The sequence below is a fragment of the Lissotriton vulgaris genome, unplaced genomic scaffold, assembly GCF_964263255.1.
Source record: "Lissotriton vulgaris unplaced genomic scaffold, aLisVul1.2 SCAFFOLD_2926, whole genome shotgun sequence".
Classification (NCBI taxonomy): Eukaryota; Metazoa; Chordata; class Amphibia; order Caudata; family Salamandridae; genus Lissotriton; species Lissotriton vulgaris.
Genome location: NW_028255190.1, coordinates 129468 through 152888, shown reverse-complemented (window position 1 = coordinate 152888; position 23421 = coordinate 129468). Strand labels below are relative to the sequence as shown.

The window sequence follows — 23421 nt, the reverse complement described above, 5'->3', positions numbered from 1 at the left end:
TACTGGCTGGCAAACCATGGCACATGCAAAGCAAGTAATACCCCTCTCCCCCTGAAGTCCCCTTTAACTGGTATAGACTGCCCAAATCAGACAGCAAACATGAGCGATAATATTGCAGGTAAGGCAATACCATGCTTGACTAAACCCGGTAAAATCAAGCCTGCACTGTCATTCCCCATTCCTTGGTATACACTCGTAATTGCATGGCACTAATGGGGTGTTACTGCATGATACCAGTTTCTATTAGTGTGAAATTACCACCTCACCAATCCATGCAACTAGTAATCTGGGTCATATTGGGGTTGGAAATAGATAGGAAGTGGTAGTTGCAGGTTTGAAATACCCTGTGTATTTGCGCACACCCACAAACTTGCATGTCCATGGCCTTTCCATTCTCTTTCCACATTGGAAATGTACTGAAATGTCCTAACAAAGGCAGTAGCAAACAGTTTTCATGGTAGGAGAAAGGGGTTGTGGGCAAAGTGACTTTGCAGTTGCTTTGCAGATTTATGTATGAGGAAATATATGTGTGCATATTTTCTTGTGAGGAAATAAATATCACAAAAGTTTCCATGGACTCCAGTTTCCAAGTCTACTTTTATAAACTGTGAATTCCTGCAAGTCTTAAATCTGCAGTAATGCAAGGACATGTTCATAAAAATAAATGGAATTTCATCAAACAAGTTTTAGCAGAATATTTATTCAGATAGTTTTTTGTGTGTAAATGTAATTTTATTTTGAAAGCAATCCCCAATCTTTCTTTCGTGATCCTGTATGTATTTGCATATGACCAGGTGCAATCTAGGATCATTATAAATAGCTATACATTTTTGGAGGTGCTAGTGAGCCAGAAGCGGATTGGCCGCACTTTAGTGAACCTCTGCTAGCTGTAACACAGATCCTTCTGATGGGTGCTACGACCCCTAACGCACCGCAAACCTTCGATGACCAAATGGAGAGCTACAGTAAACAAGATAAGAGCATACTGCAAGCCCGTATTGGAGCAAGATTGATGGTGGTGTGAGCTCAGGTGACTGAGGCGACCGCTGTGTGCTGATGGCGATGTGGGCTGCGCATGGGCCCCTGACAGCAACGGTCTGATCGGAGATTTAAAGACCAACTTAGCGCAGCTGAGAGGAGCGTACCTGTCACCCCTGCAGAGGGAGAGAAGCTGCCTGGCACGCTGACCCGCTGGTCCAGCAGAGGGCAGCCAGGGAGGGAGAAGTTAAGACGGCCAAAATAAAATCGCAAGACGGCAAGGCAGTGGTCGAGGGACCAGGCGGGGGTGGTGCACGCCTGCTCTCTCGCCGGGAACTCTGTGGCTCAGATTGTCCCTCCCCGACTGCAGTGCAGGACATTAAGAACAGCTGCCAACCGGGCGCAAACGCCCCTGCAGTAAAACAATTTAGGCGGCCAGACAGAAAATGTAATAGATTAAACACAGGAGCGGAGGGGAGCCCGGGCCGAGAGCGGTGACTCTTACTAATAAATTAAAACCCCTGAAAAAAGAGCAAAGCTCTAGGAGACCTACAGGGAAGGCCACCCCTGGAGGTTGTAAGCTGCACTGAACAGAGAATTGGAAAGACATACAACGCTCTGAGACACAGTGGGGCAGGGTGGGTCGCTGTAACGTGGGCTACCCCTTCCCCAACGACACCAGACTCTGCAAGCTACTTACTGTTATGCATTGCGACCCAGCTCAGGACCCCCGCTAGATACCTCAAAGCTAACAAAGGATGGCACGACTATCAGAAAGGTGTGCAGGAGGTCCAGGAGTGGAGGAATACAAGGCATAAGGCCGGGCGTGACAGGAACAGGCCGGATCAGCAAATGGCGCCAATGGGCAAAACAGACAAAATATAGTCCAAGCTCAGGTCCAACATTAGAAAAAGCACAAGAGGTACACCAGACATAACAGAAGATAACATAGAGGAATCATCAAATGCAGGCACACAGACACTGGAAAGCACCCTATTGGCGTTGCAGCAAAGCCTGCAGTCCATTGATGGGAAGATAGGCCACACTAATCTCCGTTTGGACCACCTCGCCACTAAACTAGGTAGCCATGTGGTGCGACTGACAGAAGCAGAACAAGGGATCTCGAGCTCCGAAGATACTGTGACCTCTGTAAAAGCAAAATGCCTAAACATGGAAAAAGTGCTAGCTCTAATCTAAGCAAAAAATGAGGACTTAGAAGTGCGTTCTAGAAGAAGCAATTCACCGTCACAGGAATTCCGGAAGAAACTAACATGGGCACACCAGATAAATACATAGCACGCATGTTAAAAGAAGTTTTGGCGCAGACAACTTATCATATCTACTGGTGTTGGAGCAAGCCCACCGGGTGTTTGGGCCGAGGCCAACCCCAGGGGCCGCCCTAAGACCAATAATTGCTAAACTATGACATATGCTGCCGCTCACGAGCCAGCCGAAGCAATATCACGTATCAAGGTAGCACAATTTCCTTCTACCCAGATTTTACAGCCAATGCTCGAGCAGGCAGGAAAGAATACACACCAGTCAAGAAAAAGCTGCAAACCGCATGCATCCTCTATGCAATACTCTATCCAGCCAGGTTGCGTTAAGAACATCAGGGGAAAATAAAGATCTTCACAGCGCTGCAGTCGACATTGGAGTACGACAATAAACTACCTGTGAAGAAAAATGTCTCTCCAGACCGAGTTGCTGCTTCGGAGGAAGACATAACCTAATGTACCAGGCTGCATCCTAGCGTTCAACGGTTCTCTGATGGTGCTGCTGAGGCATGTGTCCCCACAACTATCACTATCCAGGGAACTGTATGTCACACCCTTGAAATATGACTTATCAAGTTGAGAGATGGTGGTGAGACCCAGCAGGGACGCCATAATCAGCACCATTGATCATATAACTGATGAGTCGGGCTACCGGAACCACGCACAGGGATGATGGGCGGAACCAGGGAGGCCGAATATAACATCGTGCCTAACATGGAACGCACGCGGACCTAGCAATACCCGTAAGTCACGACAAGTATTGGCCTATCTAGACAGACACAACATACATTCCAGGAAACACACCTTACCAAACGCTTTGAGGGTACAGTGGGACCTCAGTGGACTGAGAACCGCCTGGCCTCGTCATACTCCTACTACTCCAGGGGGATGCTTAATCTTGTGAAAAAAGGGGTGTCGTGTGAGGTAACCCGGACCATCTCAGACGAACAAGGCAGATATGCAATTCTACAGGGTTTACTGTCGGGTACCTTGGTCACGCTAGTCAATACATACGGGCCAAACATAGATGACCCTAGTTTTATCATTACTCCATCGATATGGGGGTGAGGGTTTTGAACACTGTCTTAAATCCATTGGAAGATAGATTGTCACAGGCACTGTCACAAGATAAGAGCGCAGCAAAGGGTTGAGGGCGGGCATGGCGGAATTTGATATGGTGGATGTGTGGAGGCTAAGAAAGCCAAGGGCAAAGGAGGACACCCACACATCTTCAGCACACGCTTCATGGTCCCGAATCGATTATTGGTTGACGTCTGCCCAACTGAGCACATGGACACTGGGAGTGAAACATCTTGCCAAAACATTGTTAGACCATAGTCCTGTAAAACTGGACTTAGTAATACCAATACAGAAACCAGTGCAGTGCCTCTGGAGGTTCAATGCTAACGCCTTACTTCACCCCATATATAAAGACACTATTAGACGCGCCATTACAGAATATGTTGACCTTAATGTGGGCTCAGAGGCCGGAGCAGACACATTGTGAGGGGCTTTTAAAGCTACAATAGGAGGTATCTGTATTAGTACACGGGTGGACACACTCCGAGATATACGTGGGCAACTCGCAAAGATAGAGAAAAAGCTACAGTCACTAGAAAGGAAGCCAGAGACGGAATGGAGAGTGAACACACAGTCTGGAGATTGGAGAAAACATCACACAATATATGACGTGAAGGTAACATGTTATATATCCCAACATCATGTAGCCAGGACATATGGGGAAGTTGGAAGACCTGGTTGTGTGCTGGCAGCTAAGATGAGTCCATCTGACGCTCCCAAACCCATAACAAAATAACAGATGACGGGGGATGGAGCCATACGACACTCTGGGATCCTTGGGGCATTTTCAACATTCTTCAACGTGCTGTCCCCCTCGGAAACAAACATCAACGCCTACTTGGAAGACATAGCCCTTGCGTGGCTGTCTGAGGGTTAACGTGAATATCTGGTGCAATCCGTGGAGGAGGTGACTGAGGCCATTTGTTCCTTTTATACACACAGACCTGGTCCTACTGCACTACAGGCAATTATATTCACAGTACCTCATGTTGGCTCGATGGTGCGGCTATTCTTAACCTCACACCCAGTCAAAGAGTCTGCAACAGGGTGTGCCTGTATTTAAAATGTCCTCGTAAAATCTCTGCATGTCATTCACTGTATGTCTACACTCCCTCTATTCAAGCTATGCTTGTGCAACCCCGTGTGTGGATGCTGGAAGGGAAAGATCCAGTTAAATCAAATTAGAACAAGATCAAGAAACAAGCATTTACAATGCAATGGTCTCGGCATCATTAAAGGTAGAGCTATTGGCATTGCTCATGACATTTTTTTTTTAATCCTAAATAAATGGCATTGTCATTTACATTGCCAATAGCTTAATCGTTAAATAAATGGCATTGTCATTTACATTGCCAATAGCTTAATCGCTCGCAAATGCATGACCTATTGCATTTACACCCACACAGAGCCATTCACATAGAGCCCCCTACACAGAGCTACCCTCACACAGACGGAGCCACCCACACATAGAGCCACCTACAAAAAAAGCTATCCACACAGAGCCACACACACAGAGCCACAGACGCACACACACACAGAGCCCCACACCCAGAGCCCCACACACACACACCCAGAGACCCCCACACACACACACACCCAGAACCCCCCACACACACACCCAGAGCCCCCCACACACACACCCAGAGCCCCACACACACACACACCCAGAGCCCCACACACACACACCCAGAGCCCCACACACACACACCCAGAGCCCCACACACACACACCCAGAGCCCCACATACACACCCAGAGCCCCAAACACACACCCAGAGCCACATACACACACAGGAGAGGAAGCACTGCGAGGGGGCAGGGAAGCAAGCACAGCCAGGGGGCAGGGGAGCAAGCACAGCCAGGGGGCAGGGGAGCAAGCACAGCCAGGGGGCAGGGGAGCAAGCACAGCCAGGGGGCAGGGGAGCAAGCACAGCCAGGGGGCAGGGGAGCAAGCACAGCCAGGGGCAGGGGAGCAAGCACAGCCAGGGGTGGTAACGCAGCACAAGCACTAACTATCATTACACCACCTTATCAAAAGGAAAAGGCAACGAGGGGGGGGGGGTGAGGAGCTCACGCACACACAAGCAACGAGGGGGGGTGTAGGAGCTCACGCACGCAGAAGCCACGAGGGGGGTGAGGAGCTCACGCACGCAGAAGCCACGAGGGGGGAGGGCGGTGAGGAGCTTACGCACACAGGCAACGAGGGGGGAGGGGGTGAGGAGCTCATGCACACAAGCAACGAGGAGGGGAGGGGGGTGAGGAGCTCATGCACAAAAGGGGGGAGGGGCTCACGCACACACAAGCAACGAGGGGGGAGGGGTTGAGGAGCTCACGCACACAAGCAACGAGTGAGTGCACTTCTGAAGCCCCCTTGCTGGCTGTGTGTTGGTAACAGAGTGTATGTGAGGGGTGAGTGAGTGCACTTTTGAAGCACACCCACCATTAGTGCATGGTATTAAGCCATGTCCTGACCTCACTTTGGCCGCTCACACTGTGTATTAGTGGGGAGCCCCCTGGCTGACAGTGTGTGGAGAGAGTCCCTACTGAGGTCAGCGTGAGTAAAGACCCCACAGTCCTGTGGAAATCACCCTGTGAGAAACCTCAAGAAAGCACTAGCACGTGAGGAAACTTGCCATTTCAATCAGGCAAAATTATAAGAAAACTCGACAGATGTCTTCTAAAACCTGTTTTTTGGGGAACAAAGGACGGGGAATTTGTAAATTGACTTCTGCCTCCTGCTTTTCAAATGCAGGCTTTCAGTTTTCATAACGGGCGCGCACTTTTAACACTAGCACCCATGCTCGTTTTGCTTTTAAACAGAAGGTCGTGCCCCTGGTTATGCTGTGAGTGCTGTCTCCATCCTGGATTTAAGGGTGCCTAGCTATTAAGCCACAATACCCGCATGCACAACACTCTCCCTGTGACATATTCTGTGCAATTACAGGGTGTGCGTGCCGTGACTGGAAAGCAGCAGAACAGGGGACATGCACTTCTCCATCCCAGAGTCCAAGAGTCCAAGACCCGTTAGGAGCCGCCTACGTGGTGAGTGATTCGGTGCCCAATGTCTCTCACCCTCTACTTACTCCTTTCCCATCCTCATTGTACCCTTCATGCCCTTCTCACCTGACGCATCTCTTGAAGATACTATTATAGCGCTTTCGGACCCCTCCCAACTCAGCATGGCGAAGCGCCTTTATTTAATTTATATCACCAGCGCTTTCATACCCCTCCCACCTCCAAACTCAGCATGTCAAAGCACCTTTATTTATTTAACATCACTGGTGATTTCAGACCACTCCCAACACAGCACATTAAAGCCCCTTTAGTTAATGAATATCACCAGCGTTTTTAGACCCTCCCGCCTCCCAACACAATACGGCAATGCGCCTTTATTTATTTAACATCACTGGTGATTTCAGACCACTCCCAACACAGCACGTTAAAGACCCTTTAGTTAATGAGTATCACCAGCGTTTTTAGACCCTCCCGCCTCCCAACACAATACGGCAATGCGCCTTTATTTATTTAATGACGCAGCGCTTTCAGACCCTTCCTGGCTCCCGAAAGCATGGTGAAGCGCCTTTATTGATGTACCATAACCAGCACTTTCAGATTTTTCCCGTCTCCCAACACAGTACGTCGAAGCACCTTTATTAATTTAACATCAACTGCACTGTCAGACCCCTCCCACCTCCCAAGACCGCACGGCGAAGCGACTTTATTTATTTAAAATCACCAGTTTTCCCTATAGTTTACAAAACTGCGAGAAAAGGAGAAAGTTCAGTTTAACTGAGCGAAACGCGTTGGCTGCAACCTGTGCTGTGATTGAAGAAAATCTAATACTTGCAATAAAGTAAATAACTAACATACAAAAGGAATATTAGATCTTTTGTGGGTGCACCACCCAGTGGCTTATGTTTATGCATCTCTGCTCAGCAGTGGTGTCGAGCAACAACTGACACTTAGGAGGTAGTGCACCAGTACCGGAACTGTGTGGGAGGTGTGGTTCCCGAAGTCCGTTGGTGCAGCTGGGGACTGTATAATTAACCTGTTGCACTAATGAGCCTCTGTGCTGACTGACTCCCTGCTTGTTGGCCTATCTCTGGTGTGCTCTCAGGCAACCCCCTCCCCGCGAAGAAAAGGCGAAAGAGGAGGGTTGTTGCACCATCAACTCGTAGAACAGGTACTTCTCCTCCAGACACATGCACTTAAGTGCTGGGATTTGGACCTTCACAGTTACTGAGCAGGTGCATTCACCCACCGCGCTGTCCAGGTGCTTTGCATTAATGCACTTCGACCACTGGGTTACACAGTGTTACATTGAGAGTATCTTATAGGAGTCACTGATAGGATTAGAAAATCCTTTCTGTGTGAAATTAATGGCAGTTGGGCTTTTTTGGTATGCTTCAATGGACGCTCGGCGGTTTACTTGAGCTCACAACTGACATTTGGATTTGAAAAGTGCGCGCGCACATCATCCGGAGAAGAGCGCAATGTGCACTGTCACCATGTTCCCAATGTTAAACCCAGCCCAGCACTCGAACGAGGCGGTTTCACTGTGGCTGCTCGGCAAGGTGAGTGGAGATTTATGGGAAGCCTGCTTCATGTTCCCGTTGACTCGTAACACGTGGCCGTTCATTTGATACTAAACAAGCCGAAGCGCCAGCAGGCTGCAGCAGTTTCATTTTTGGCCACATCTCGCGAGCTATGTTTGTAAATCAGTACAGGAGCTGAAATGATGAGTTCGGGCGGTGGGTATATCCTGCGGTGCGGCATACCTGCTAGAAGACGAAAGCCAGGCGCTGTCCTGGCTCCAAGTGAGCTGCAGTCAGCCCCCACAGCTCGGATTGCTGTGCATTTGCTCCCCCTGGTGGATTCTGTAGAAACTGCGTGTGCCGACAGAGAGCAACTACTTCAAGCAGCCAGGGCATTTTTATTAGGCCTATGAAAGCAATCGGTAGAATGTGTTGCTCATCTGCATTGAAAGCATGTCTCGTGAGCCCTCCCTTTCTGACCTTTCTGTTATAGAGCGTTCCGCTGATTTATAGCTGGGATTGCATAATATAAATAACACAGAGTAAGGTTGCTTATCTAAGAAAGACAATAGTTCACACCAAATGCGTGCCATTTTAAGACCAACCCCACTCACAAATGTAAACAATAAAGGTAAACACTGTCTTGAGATAGGAATAATCTAAGCACCCCACAAGGGAGAAGTTGCATTGGCACATCTTTCCCAAACAGCTCTGATAGCACGCACAGGGGCATGGTACGGTGGTAGAATAGGACATCACAGCGTCCAGTGCCAGGAAGACAGTATAATGCCAGACATCTATAGCAGCACAAAGCACCCCCCCCGCCGCCCCCCCCTTACCAATGGCACGGTTTGTAGGTAGCATTTGCTATTCTGGAATGGCTGAGTGAAAAAGCGCGTCAAATCGAAAGTATTCTTGTTACTTTGCAAATACCGGCCAGGTAGTAGCTCTGAATTTCTAGCCACCCAGTGGTGAATGCTAGGGTAGCAGGGCGGCCCCGTGGTTGTGTCGAACAAAGCTCCGGTAAGTGGAGGCCACCTGAGAAAATACGGTCATGCGTAGAAAGCAGTGTTTAGAAATGGAATAAGATGCAACGGTTTCCTTGAGGCGCCGCTCCCTCCCCTTTTCTTAGCGGATCATGAGTGGCCTCGCACTGCAGTTATTATGAGGAGAGGACATTCATTCGGAACGAACACAGAAGCTTCGCGGCATGGCACTTGAAACGTTAGTTGCTTAGCGTGAATCTCGGCAGCTGCTAAGGCAATTAATGAGGGTATAGGACGTGACGCCGTATAATTCGGGTTTCTCTGAGGCAGAAAACAGCAAAGCTGGGGTACCATTTAACTCAGGGAAACGCGAAGCCCGCTCTCTGACCTCGACTCGCGTGCATACTTTACAAGCATGAAGCACGGCGGACAGGGGGGGGGGGGGGGGGGCGGGAACGGCGCATGGACAGCGGGAGGGGGGGGGGGGCGGGAACGGCGCGCGTGCAGGGGCTGCCGATTCGATTCTCTCTCGAAAATGGGCACACAGAGACTGCCAGGTGGAGGAGGCTGCGACTTCTTGGGGCGGCTGTTGTTGAGAAATGGCCTAAAGAAAAGCGCCGCCATTTTCAGATTCGGGGGCGTGTTTTTTGCGCCCTGAGTGACAGACGACGTCACAGGGCTAAAGAATGCAAAAAATCACGCCCCCGAATCCGAAAAAGACGGAGCTTATTTGGAGGGACGGCTCTCTCCTCCAATGGCTGGCCTTTTAGGAAGCCAGCCAATGGTGGAGAGACAGAGCAGGGAGGCGGATTCTGAAGCCCCACTAGAGGACATTAATTCTCCTGACCGGAAGCTGCTTCGCAGCTTAACGGTCCCGAGACCTAAAAATGTGTGGTGGATGGGAAGGTACCTCACGGGAGCAACCACCAGGGAACTACTGACAGGTTCTCGTCAGTGTGTTCCACTTCTCATCATTGGCTCCTTCCCATCATAAATAAACAAAATGAAAAGTAGGAAAAAAGGAAATTCAGTTAGCTCAACAGTGTATTTCCCTACCCTAACCATGTGCCTATACCCCCATAGACATCAACACCGCTACTCAGTGTGATCCTGCTTTAAAAATGGAGTTAGAAATCCCTAGCTTTTTGAACACCTTTATTCTGCGCTGAGTTTCTACTCCCACTAAAACCAACACTCTACCGTTGTGCTTCGTTTTATTTTATATGAAGCCAACATGTTTCATTGCCTGTGTGAATATCATCGGCAATTTCATCAGGGCTGGGGGTGTTTTCTTCACACACCGCCGGTCACCGCCGGCGACAAAATCTGTAGACATATATGACATCACCAGAGAAACACAGCAACACACAACATATAAAGAACAACAAAGAGTGACACACATTAGTTAGATGCCCACATCTTCTAGATGGATATATTCCCAACTGTCCCAGGGTTATGTCCAAATTCATTACCTGTGTCTATTACGTGGCTCAGGTACCTCGGGTTGTAAGTTTCCCCTATTTTTAGTGTGTGGTATTGTTCCACCTGTCAAGGATTCATGGGTCGCTACTCGTCGACCTGCAAGCATAAAAGTGCTCAATGAATGTCTCTGCAGTACCTCATTCTCGCCCCATTATTCCATCAGGTGGTTGATTATAAAGACGAATGTGCCCATTGTTAGTACTGCATGTAACACTAAAGGCACTTCATTGCCGGTTCCACATTACCCCATCTGCTCCTTTATATACTATCAAAGTGGAAGCGGCGTTGGAAAGTTCCTTTTAAATGCCTGTGGCTACGCCTGTTTTTCCGTGTCTTCGGGGTCCCATTCCCACTCCTTACCGTCTAATTCTGTAGACGCTTCCTCTCGTCTGGGCTCCCGTTCCCGCTAGCTCGCACTACGGTCTCGCCGGAAAGTTTACAGGGTCGGCGTGTGACGTACCACGTCACGTGACCTGTAGCTACGTGGCGGCCATCTTAGAGTGGGGAACCCCAACGGGTTATTTTTGCCAATCCTGTGCCGATTTGAGTCATAGTATTTGATTCTCTTTACACCTGCGTTCATTACGGACCTGTATTAACAAATTATGGTAATAAGGGGGACGGTGGCAGCTTCTCCTCACCCCGCTTGGCGCCATTCTCAGAGCATTCTGCTCTCAATTGTTTTAATCGTTGAACCTGCTAAAAGCTTGTGATAATTTTAAACGCAATTTCGCTATTCAGGAATAGCGTTTTAAAAAGGGGTTTGAATTGTTGCTTGTGTTGTAACTGATTCTACTAGTTGCACTGTGTTAAAAACAATCCGCATACCCACACGCACTGAGGGACCAGCTCCTGTGTTGCTCGACCTGTGCCTGCACGCCCAGTCCGACCCTCCAGCCAATCACGGGTGCGGAAGGCGGGGCAGAGCCAGGAACATCCAGGGAGGCGAGCGGTTAGCGCTCTAGCTCTCCCAGACTCGAGGGCTATAAAGGTAGCGAGGAGGCAACCGATTGTGCGGTAAGGGGCACGGTGGCAGCTTCTCCTCACCCCGCTTGGCGCCATTCTCAGAGCATTCTGCTCTCAATTGTTTTAATCGTTGAACCTGCTAAAAGCTTGTGATAATTTTAAACGCAATTTCGCTATTCAGGAATAGCGTTTTAAAAAGGGGTTTGAATTGTTGCATGTGTTGTAACTGATTCTACTAGTTGCACTGTGTTAAAAACAATCCGCATACCCACACGCACTGAGGGACCAGCTCCTGTGTTGCTCGACCTGTGCCTGCACGCCCAGTCCGTCCCTCCAGCCAATCACGGGTGCGGAAGGCGGGGCAGAGCCAGGAACATCCAGGGAGGCGAGCGGTTAGCGCTCTAGCTCTCCCAGACTCGAGGGCTATAAATCAACTCGTCGGCTCAACGCGCTGTGTTGACGCGCAGTGTGGCGCCTAATCCTGCGCCTAAGACGAGCCAAAGACCAGCCCGTCTGCGCCCGTCCGCGACAGGACGGGACCAGGGGCAGGGGGCTATGGCAGATTCTATTACTACCCTCGTGCCTCTCCATCGCCCTGGTCTTTCGTACACCAGTCAGACCCTATTGGCCTTAAGCAGGTATGCCACCATACTGTGTTCCCATAGGGTACAGGGGAGTTTGGAGGGACCGTTCTCCTGCAGGGTTTGTTCTACACAATTTACTGGTAGTGCTGTAATCACTCCTTGTCAGCTAGGGTCCACCTCCTCTATCCCTACCAACTGTCAGCCAAAACCGACTGACAGTCCTCCTAACGACTCATCTCTTAACTGTAAAAACCTCTTGTGTAATGTCCGCTCTTTAGTTACCCATTCCACCCAGGTCTGGGATCTTATAACATCAGAAAAGCCACATCTTTGCTTTTTAACGGAGACTTGGTTAAAGCCCCACTCTGTTCTGGCCATTACTATGGGGGTACCACAAGGATACAAATTCGTAAGGATGGACAGGCCAATTAAAACTGGAGGGGGATTAGCCATTGTTTTCAAACAAGAAATCGAGGTAGTGGTCACTGAGACCGTTTGTAACTCACAAATGGAGCTCCTGATCTTTACTATCAACCCTAATTCCAGGGAAACCAAGAAGGGAGCATTAGTCTATCGACCCCCAGGTCCGCCTGGGAATTTCTCTCTTCAACTTGTTGAAACACTGGCCCCCCACATACAGGTAAATTCTGATTTCATCTTGGTAGGGGATTTTAATGTTCATAGTGAACTTACCTCCTGTGTGGAGGCACAGACACTCTTGGCTGATCTAACTACCCTTGGTCTGCATCAAATTAATCAGGGACCCACGCACTTAGCCGGTCACACCTTGGACCTTGTGTTATATAACTCCACCTCTATAAAATGTCTACCTCCCTGTCAAGTGGATTGGACTGACCACTCCATTATCGAATTCTATACTCGTTCTAATCATGAGGCTAAGGGGGTTCAGAGGACTCTGGCTGATGTCAGAAGACCCTGGAATAAACTAACGCCAGAGAGCTTTAGGGAGAAATTTACCGAACCTAACTGGGCTGAATGTGGCGACAACGTCACCGCTGCACTAGCCATCTTCAATGAAGCTCTAACTACCTCCATTAATCACGTTGTTCCTTTTAGAACATATAAACGACGACCTGCCCCAAAACAAGAAGTCTGGTATACAGACGATCTCAGACAACTAAAAATAATTGCACGGAAATCTGAAAAACGATGGAGTCACACGTAAGGCCGAGGATAAAGAAATTTATAGGACTTCCCAAAAAAGCTATCATAAAGCTATTCGATCTGCCCGGAAACATCACATAGCAGCCCAAATATCAGCAGCGGGTACAAATGCTAAAGTCCTTTATCAAATCTTACAGACCTTTATCAAGCCTGCAGCCTGTGAGACAGAGGGGATTGAGTCCCAGGAACTCTGTGATAACATCTCACAGTTCTTTGTTAGGAAAATAGAAGGCATTTATGCTAAGATCTTAGCCTCAAAATCTACCTCTAATACCTTGAGAACTGCTGACAGTATGGCTCCGCCACACCTTAGCACAGCAGAAAACAACGTAAGCAAACTTGTTGAATTCCCTCCTATATCTATGGAGGACATTGGCACTCTAATCAATCAAACTAAGAGTGGATGCCCTTCGGACATTGTTCCAGCTCGGATCATGTCACTTTTGAGGGATGATCTGGGAGCAGGTATTCAGTGGGTAGTTAATCTATCCTTAGGATCAGGAGAAGTCCCCCCTGATTGGAAGCGTGCTTTGGTGAGGCCTCTACGGAAGAACAACTCCATTCCATGGACTGACCTCACAAACCTGAGACCCATCTCTCTCCTCCCTTTCTTAGGGAAGCTTGCCGAGAAGTTTGTTAACCGGCACTTATCCAATTACAACGAGAGTGCAGGGGGACTAGACCCCTCCCAATCGGGTTTTAGGCCCAGGCACAGCACTGAAACCGCCTTGCTGTCCGTCACTGACAATCTTCATATGCTTCAGGATAAGGGGTACTCCGTTATCCTGGTGTTATTAGATTTGTCAGCGGCGTTTGACACTGTGTCTCATGATATCATGACCACCAGACTAGTTGACATCGGTCTGGGTGGCAAGGCGCTGGCCTGGTTAAGGAGCTTTTTCACCAAACGCACTCAGAGAGTCATACTTGGTCCCTACCAGTCAGAGGAGGTGGAGATCTCAAAGGGGGTGCCACAGGGCTCCTGCTTGAGCCCAACGTTATTCAACATCTATGTGGCACCCCTAGCTAACATCATGAGATCCCACGGGTTTATCCCCGTATCGTATGCAGACGATACACAACTCCTCTTTCCGTTTAAAATCATGACTCCTGAAGTGCGTCACTCCTTTGCCCAAGGGATGAAAGAAGTTGCACATTGGATGGCAGCAAACTTCCTTCAGTGTAACGTCTCCAAGACGGAGGTGATGCTCTTTGGGGAAGCCAAACGTCTGTGGACTCCTGACTGGTGGCCTCGTGATCTAGGCCCAGTCCCTGAGCCAAAAATGGTAGTGAAAGATCTAGGAGTCAAACTGGATCAGGAGCTCACCCTAAAACATCACGCTACTCAAGTAGTAAGCTCCTGTTTCCATGTTATTGGGCTTCTCCGAAGGGTGTTCCCCCTGTTACCTGACACCACCAGGAAAACCTTAGTTCAGTCGCTCGTGCTGAGTAGACTGGACTACTGTAATGGTTGGCTGCTAGCCGCCAATGAGGGGATCATTGCCAGACTTCAAGTTGTGCAGAACACGGCTGCACGCCTTGTTCTCAATGCCCCGGCCCGGACTCCTTCAAAACCCCTTCTCAAAAAACTCCACTGGCTCACGGTAAAACAAAGAGTGATGTTTAAAACCTGTTGCATCATCCACAAGTGCCTTTCCGGTAGAGGCCCGGATTATTTAACTAAGAAATTCACCCCATACATCCCGGCAAGATCCCTGAGATCTGGAGACCGTGAATTACTATGCGTCCCCAGATTCTGGAAGACACGACAAGGTGGAAGAGCTTTATCAGTGGCGGGCCCTAAGCTTTCGAATGAACTTCCATTTGAAGTCAGAGCATGTAGGGAACACTTTCCCTTCAGGAAAAAACTAAAAACTTTCCTGTTTAACTATTAATTCTGGTTGAACAGTTAACAACACATGACAGGGCTATTTGCTTTCTGATGACGCCAAAGGCGCGGAGATACTCCCCAGGGAGTCGAGTTCCCAGCGCGGTACAAGTGTGCAAATAAATAAATAAAAATAAAGGGCCATTTGTTCCTTACCAAATTAGAAAGCCGCAGGGCCCTGACTGTGTAAGTGGCGAATTCTATAAAGTATTTACAGAAACGCTGGCTTCACATTTACTGGGACTATATACAGAAGCAAAGGTGAAACTGACTGTGCCCCCCACACTGAGAGGCCCTCCTGATAGTTTTACTGAAACCAGATAAACAGCCTGACCAATCCAAATCCTACCGCCCCCTGTCCCTCATTAACACAGACACTAAAATACTGGCACTCATACTAGCCACCAGACTAAGACCGCTTATTCCCAACATAGTCCTACCGGAGCAGTCCGGGTTTGTACCTGAAAGATCAACCATGCAAAATCTAAGGACCATATTTGCATTGCTACATCAACTGAACCCTGAGCTTGAGGCTGCGGCGGTGCTCCTAGAGGCCGCCAAAGACTTTTACTCTATTGAATAGCCCTATATGTTTACAGTCTTGGGACGTATGGGTATTCCGGAGACTTTCATCAGATGGGTACACCTCCTATATAACGCTCCGGTTATACGAGTGAGGGTCAATGGGCACACCTCCAACCAAATGTGCATAGAGCGAAGCACCCATCTTTGTCTGTGATAAGATTTATTTTAGATTTTTGTTTTTTAATTTTCAAATCATGGGCCAACATTTTCCCAGCTTAATTACGGCCTCCAAACATTTTTGCATTGAATTTTAAGTAAAGTACCATATGCATCAATACAAGATTGTTTCTAGTATTGCAATATAGCTTGAATTAATTTAGGAAAGTGTCCGCTTTTTTGGATGAAAAATAATCATGAGTCAACGTTTTGATTTGTTTAAGCAATTGTGAAGACTTCTTAAGTGATATCATCTTTTTCCCAGCAACATAATCGATAATAAAACCCCTGGAAGTTGCTTTACAAGCATCCCATATTTAATTTATCTGTGAATCAACAGGAAGATTTACAGCAAAAAAATTGGTTGTAAAATCAGCAAATGCATCAGTAAACTGTTTATTTTGCATTAATACGTTATTAACTCTCCACCTATTAGGCTGGGAATTGTTGTTAGGAATATCTAGGTCTAAAATAGCAGGGGCGTTATCTAAAATAAAAATGGAGCCAATTTCTTTTTTTAAATACTTTTTTATTTGTTGTTTTTATGTTTAACTAGCAGCCCGTCCCGACGTTGTCCGGGTATGAATTGCTGCCGGCCGGTAGTATATTGTTTTGTAGGATTTCGTTTTGATAACATTTCTTATCTGTGACAGGCCTGTGAAATGCTCTGATTCACAGTGCACTGCTGATGTACTTAAGAGTGCGCGTTCAGTAGTTTGTGAACTCGAGTTTCCCTACTTTATTTTTCCTTGCAATATTATATAGCGCAAACTCGACAACATGGCATGAGCACAATTTACATTACAGAAGAACACATTCATTTGTGGTAGGCACGGGGAGACAAAACGATTTGCCTGGAATCACAGGATGTTGAGCTGATGCCGAGATTCGAACGTAGCTCCCCAGCTCTAAAGTTCGCAATTCTAGAACTTGTGGCGGGGGAGGTGTGTCTAAAAGTGTATGTCGGTGCTGGCCATCAATGAGAGAGACCTGTGCATTTTTCAAATGGGTGTTGAAAAAATATGAGTATGTTGCTGGAGATGTGGGCCGCCGTGCCACCAATGTACTTACCGGGGTAGGGTAAACACCCATTATTCTGCAACTTTCTTTCCGCATACCATCACTCCGCATACTTTCATTACGAAAGTACCATGACTCCGCAATGCCTTTATAACGCATGGCATTACATTTTATATGCTTTTACCACGCATATATTTACAACGAAATTTGTTGTAAATGCATGAATGGTAAAAGCATGTTTTTTTTATGTTTGGATACGGTAAGTATGGGTATAGGGGTATATGTTTTGGGGTACTGAGGTATATGTTTTGGGGTGTTTGGGTATTTTAAGGGTTCAGATATAGTTTTGGGTTATGGGGTACAGGGGTAGTTTTAGGGTTTAGGGATAGGTATGGGTTTTGGGGTACAGGGGTATTTTTAGGGTTCAGGTCTAGGTTAGGGGCTTGGGGAATAGGGGTATTTTTAGGGTTCAGGGGTAGGTTTGGGGGTACAGGGGTATTTTAAGGGTTCTGGGCTAGGTTTGGGTTTTGGGGTACAGGGGTATTTTTAGGGTTCAGGGGTAGGTTTGGGTTTTGGGCTACAGGGGGATTTTTAGGGTTCAGAGGTAGGTTTGGGTTATGGGGTACAGGAGGATTTTAAGGGTTCAGGGCTAGGTTTGGGTTAGGAGGTACAGGGGTATTTATAGGGTTTAGGTTTTGGTTTTGGGGTACAGGGGTATTTTTAGGGTTTAGGGATAGGTTTGGGTTTTGGGGTGCAGGGTATATTTATAGGGTGAAGATGGGTTAGTGTTTAAGGGTGTTGGGGTATTTTAAGGCGTAGGGGTGGGTTATGATTATGGGGTGCAGGGGTATTTAAAGGGAGCCGGGTGGGATTAGCACACGATATGAGACATGGCATGAAGGGCGGAATGTACTACACTCCCCCAGCGTTTGTCACGCCCCCAGCACACGCCCAGAGCACAACACAGACACACCCACAAGGGACTACTTTGCTGGCACTGTTCTTTTAACTTTTAAATGTATATGGTGGGCGTCTGCATAGCCTATGTCCTTCTGCTGCAACTGCCCTTTCCAACGCTGTGTTGGGTGTTATGATTGGTGCTGTGGCTCCTGAGATTACCCGCCTCAAAGGTTTGGGCTCTCGCTTTATTATATTAGTATGGATTTACAAACCGCTCTATCTTTTACAATAGCATACAGTTGGCATACCTGGTAGTATTGCAGTATATATTATGATACATTTTGTTTTCCTTCAGTCACCTTCTGGTGTTCATTTTCTGTTCTATCATTACGCTTTTGTTCTCTTGACTGTTTTCTTGCCTAGTACATATCAATTATTTTATTTAGAAGGTGCATCATCTCCGTATATACAAACCCATCTTAATGTATCTTAACGTACCTCAAAGGCTCTAGGAGTAAATTTGTTGTTGCTTAAAGGGATACATTAATGCTATGCATTTGTTTTTAATACTATTTATTCAATCCACATACACCTAAAAACTTTATTAAACGGCAAAAAAGAAATAAGAAAGAATAAAGGGGGGGTGGATGAGCTTCAAGTAAGGCAATATGTAATGTCTAGGGGGTGGGGGGGCGATATATCGGGAGCATCTAGCAACTCCGTGTGTCCGGACTGCATGATAGGGTGTGCTCGGAATGTTACATCTGGAGAGGTGGTGTCTGTTTACTAGTGTGTTTTCTTTTGGCATATTTCTAGCATTCTTAGTCTTGCATGGATGTCCCATCCTTTTAACCGTCTAGTGTTTGGCCTACTGGGCTTAGTGATCCCTCGCTATCTTCTATCTGAGTCTGCGTTACTTCGTGGTTCATTACTATTGTTCCGTTAGGGGTGTTTCACACATTCAGTACTTCCGACCACAGATCTGCAATTGGGAGGAGTCTTACCCCCTTAGCCTCTTCTCTTATCAATGCCCGTTCTTGAGCCCATTGTGTTACATCTGTTTTGCATATCTTAGCCGGCGGCCAAGTAGCTTTTTTCCAATCTACTGCTATTCGCTGTTTGGACAATCCTAACGCCAAATCTAAAAATCGAGTGCCTACTTTTTTGGAGTTTGGCCTCTGGTGCAACCCCAAGATACATGCCTCAAGTGTGTGGAGGGAGTTCGCCCAAGCGCAAGATCCATGGCGGACAGCATCTCCGACCAATAAAATTGCAAACGTATACAGTCCCATATCATATGTACAAAGTCTGTGTCTATGTGCCCACATCTAGAACAGGAACGAGGGTCTCCACCATATGTAACTTGTAGTCTGTGTGGTGTCATGTAGGTCTTGTGCATGTAGTTATTTGGGTATATTGTAATCTGGTATTTCTAGAGATTTTTTGGGGCGAAGCTTGTATAATCCGCCATTCTGGATCTGATAACTCTTGTTGGAGGGCTCTTTCCCATCTACCTCTTAGCCCAGTTAATGAGTCACCAAGTGCTTTGTGACCCCCACAGTCCCCACTAGTTGTAGAGTGCTTTGCGTTGCAGGTTCTACCCCTTTCCTTTTCCATAGTCCCCGAAATGCTCAAGACAATGCTTCGTACCTGAGAAACAGGCCGGGATGCAGCTGGCAGCAGTCCTTAGGTCCTCCATTGGGATCGATGCTCCCTGTTGGAAAGTCACCTACAGTAAGCATTCCAGCTTCTGTTCAGTCACATAGCTACCTCTGGGTAAAATATGTAAGGGGGTCTCCATGTGGTAGTCCTGCTATGGGTAATAGTGAGTGAGTGAGTGAGCTCGTGAGTTTACCATACATCTGTACCAGCATTTTAATGCTGTTGCCAACAGTATTCCCGGTTAAGGGATCCCTATTGGGGGTTGAATATTTTGCCATCAAGACGTCTATTTGTACCGTTTGTCCTGCCTGCCTTATCTCCTCCTGGTTAACCCCGTCCAACCACAGCGTAATCCACTGGAACTGTGATACTAAGGAATATAATTTAAAATTAGGAACCCCATGGCCTCTTCTTTTGGGCGTTTGAGTGTTGCCAGTGATAACCGGGGGCTGTTCCCATCCCAGATTAAGTCTCGCAGCAGGGTATCTAGTTGTTTAAACCAGGAAGCCGATATTTATACCAGCATATTTGTGTAGTAGTACAATAGCCTCACCATCTTGGAGATTGCTATCTGGGCCAGAATAGGTCATTTCAGTGACCTCAAACGGTCCACCAGCTTTCAGGGAGAATAGTACTACTCCCATATTTCTATCTCACAAGTCTTCCGTCGCATGGAATATCTGTATTCCTAAGTACTTAAAGAATACAGAATATGTTAGATAGGATGTCCATTCTGGAGGTTTCTCCAGTACCTGGCAAAGTGGAAATAGATGGGTTTTGGATTTGTTAACCCGTAGGCCTGAAATTAATTCAAAATGTTGTAATTGTTCCATGGCTTTAGTTCTGTTCTGTTGTGTTCCGTCTCTAAAATAAAGGAGTATATTGTCAGGTACAATGAGATAATATGTTCCCGACCTTCTACTACCAGCCCAGAGCAACGTACAACCTGCCTGAATTGTTCTGCAAGAGATTTGATTGCTAAAGCGAACAGGAGCAGTGAAAGAGGACACTCCTTCCTGGTGCCTCAGTGGGCCTTGAATTGTGGCGTGAGTATAGTTCCCGTTCTGACTCTAGCTGCTGTGGTTGTGTATAGCAACCTGACCCATTTGATCCTGCCTTCCCACAAGCCCATCCGTTTCATTACTGCGAACAGGAAATCCCATCGGACCGCGTCAAAGGCTTTCTCCAGATCATCAACATCGCTTAGCTGTCTGCCTGTGTTATCGGGTGCTGCATTATGTGATAAAGCCCCCTTAAGTTGTTGGAGGGATAAACCCATTATGGCCTGCATGTACCAATTCCTTCATGTGTGGGAGAAGCCTAAGAGCAAACACCTTACTAAAGATTTTGCAGTCTAAGTTTAGCATGGATAGGGGTTGAATTCTATGACTCTCTCCCTGCTCCTTGCTTTTTGTTAGGGGTATGACTACTGCTTCTCTAGGGATGATTTTACGGAAGGGTACCCAGTCTGCAGGACTCTGCATAGAGTTGCTCAAGGCAGGGGCCAATGTCCCAAGGTATGCTGCATAACGTGTGACAAACAAATAATCTATTCTGGATTGTGAGGCGTGTTGTAGGAGAAAAATACGTAAATTCCAACAGGTCTGGGTGAATAGTTAGCCAGGCATCAATTAAACCTCGAGAGGAAATAACCCTCTGGAAAGATTTTTGCATTTTAATGGGGATATATCTAACGCTGGTCTATAAAGGGATCCATTAGTTGGTTGCTATCTCCCCCTACTATAAAATTATCTGACCATTCGGATAGAATAGAGAATTGGTAACAAAATTGTAAATCCACACCGGTCGGGCTATAAACATTACAAAGTGAGAAAAGAGTGTCATTAATTTTGACATTCAGTAGTAACCTCCTCCCAGCATCATCTTTGTTTTCTTTAATAGCTTGAATGTTCAGATATTTATGAAATAAAACTAAAACACCATTCTTATTATTACCAGCAGAAGAACTGCAGACAGAACCCACCCTTTGCCTGCGCATACAATCAATGTCGATATCTTTAAGATGTGACTCCTGTAAAAAAGCGATCTGGCAATTCAACTTGGAAAGGTGAGTTAACACCCTCTGTTTTATAACAGGATTACAAAGTCCTTTTACATTCCAGGTAACGATATGCAAATGAGCCATAAGCCATAAACGTATATACAATAACTAATAACTAAAGAGACCAGAATGAGTTTTGTAACGGTTAACCTGACACCAAATCAATAGAAAGTACAATAGACTGATGGAATAAACAGAAATATAGAGGGATGAGTAGAAGCTAATGGAGAGCCACAATTAGTAAGTACAAAGAAAAAGGAGTAAATAGAAAGATAAAAATGTTATAAAAACATAACATAGGACATTGGGGAGTGAAGAAAATAACTCTGCAGTGTATAGAAAAGTAAAGAGAGGACAAAAAGCCAAAGGACTTTAGTCATATCATCCAAGAGAATGAGGAACAAAAGGATACTAGTAGGGAGCGAGGGGGAAAGACAATATGTCCAACTTAAAGGGAGGCCATAAGGAAAATAAGAAATGAACATATGAAGTCAGGAACTGTGACTTGATGTAGGACTAATAAAGGGTAGAACATATCATATTCAAATAGACAGGGAAACACCAGACAGACCAGCCATGTGATGAAAAACTTGATACAGCATGCATTTCATTTTAAAATATTTATTCGGCTATCAAAAAAACGAGCCATAAAAAGTACAGAAAATAAATCTAAAACAGAATAAACTTATAGCTACAGCATACACAAAAACATGAAGACTGGAAGTGGGAAGACTACACAACCATCACAGCACGGTCCAACAAACCAGAGGAACGCTGGACCTGTACAAAACAACAAATAGGGACAATAAGAAAACCCAAAATAAGAGTTGCGCAAATCAAGTTTTACTAAGTTCCATATTGTCTCCCTTGTGTTCATGGAAGAATTGTTTACGGTCCTTAGGGTCTATGAAGGTGGTCGTCTTGTCCTTGTAGGTGACTTTGAAGAAACATAGATGAAGAAGCCAGTACCTTACCTTCATGCATCTCAAAACTGGTCTAAAAATCCAAACATTATTTTCTCCTCGCTCCAGTGACCATGGCTACATTCTGACTGAAAAAGACTTTGTGCCCTGACCAGAGCATCTACTTATGTTGTTGGCCATCATAAGGACTTCATAAGATCAGAATCTTGAAAAAACAGAGCAATAATCCCTCTAGGTCTGTTAGACAATGCGGAAGGAGAAGGACCAATCCTATGAGCTCTTTGAATGTTCAGTTCCGCAGAAGATTTCAACCCCACAATTTTGGGCATATGCAACTTGAGAAATGTAATCATATTCTGACCCTCTGATCCCTCCGGGATACCATAAACTCGTAGGTTGCTGCGACGATTACGATTCTCCAGATCCTCAGCCAGTCTTTTAAGATGTCTAACCTCTTTAGTTAAATAGGAAACCTGGGCCGTAAGATCTTGAGCGCCACTAACCTGTTGTTTCACCTCAGTGAGTCTTAAATCCAGAACAGATCACTTATCCTCAAGCCGTTGTAAAGTCGTACTTGTCTCCACCATGAAAGGTTTCATATTTTTTTAACTCGTCCCTAAAATCCTCCAGAGTCAAGGTTAATGGAGATTTCGTAGGTGAAAAAGGATCTTTCTTTAGTCTTTTATTTGCACCACCTGCCGACTCCATGCGAGCGCCTGAGACAGAAGAAGCCACATATTTGGAGGAGTGCGCAGTATCCATAATGAAACTCGGTGGTGTAGGTTCGCCTAGCAAGGATCAGTGGGTCAGGTAACAAAATGCGACCAGCAGTGGAAGTGTCCGAAAATAATGACAAGGCAGTCAAAGATTCGCGGAGAGTAGGCGGTTGAGAGATCTCGCACAGGAGAGAAAGGTGAAAAAATAATAATAAAAGTGGCCGTGTACGCCATTTAGCAGAGAGATAAAGGAGACTTTATTGGCAAAAAACATGCCATTGCAATTAAAGTGGCCGTCTGAGGACCATTCAAAATGGCAGCTATAATCATGACAGGACAGGAGCGGCAGGCAAAGCTCACAAAAAAATACATTTATAAGCTTAAAAGCTTACCAAACCGCTCCCTGCCATTTCTGACGACTCTTTATGCCGCCGATAT

General features: G+C 46.5%; 1 protein-coding gene across 6 annotated transcripts in view; it reads left to right on the top strand.

The window, feature by feature from the left end:
- LOC147659193 (uncharacterized) overlaps positions 1-23421 on the top strand; it is a 122818-nt gene that overhangs the window by 32055 nt on the left and 67342 nt on the right. For 2 of the 6 annotated variants that reach the window (XM_086951905.1, XM_086951908.1), the window contains exon 2: positions 21242-21350. The exons of 2 other annotated variants lie outside the window; for them this stretch is intronic. In XM_086951905.1, the coding sequence (XP_086808031.1) occupies positions 21289-21350 (62 nt within the window). In that variant the 5' untranslated portion in view covers positions 21242-21288. The remainder of the gene's footprint in view (positions 1-21241; positions 21351-23421) is intronic. 2 more of the 6 variants (XM_086951906.1, XM_086951909.1) reach the window with 1 other exon arrangement.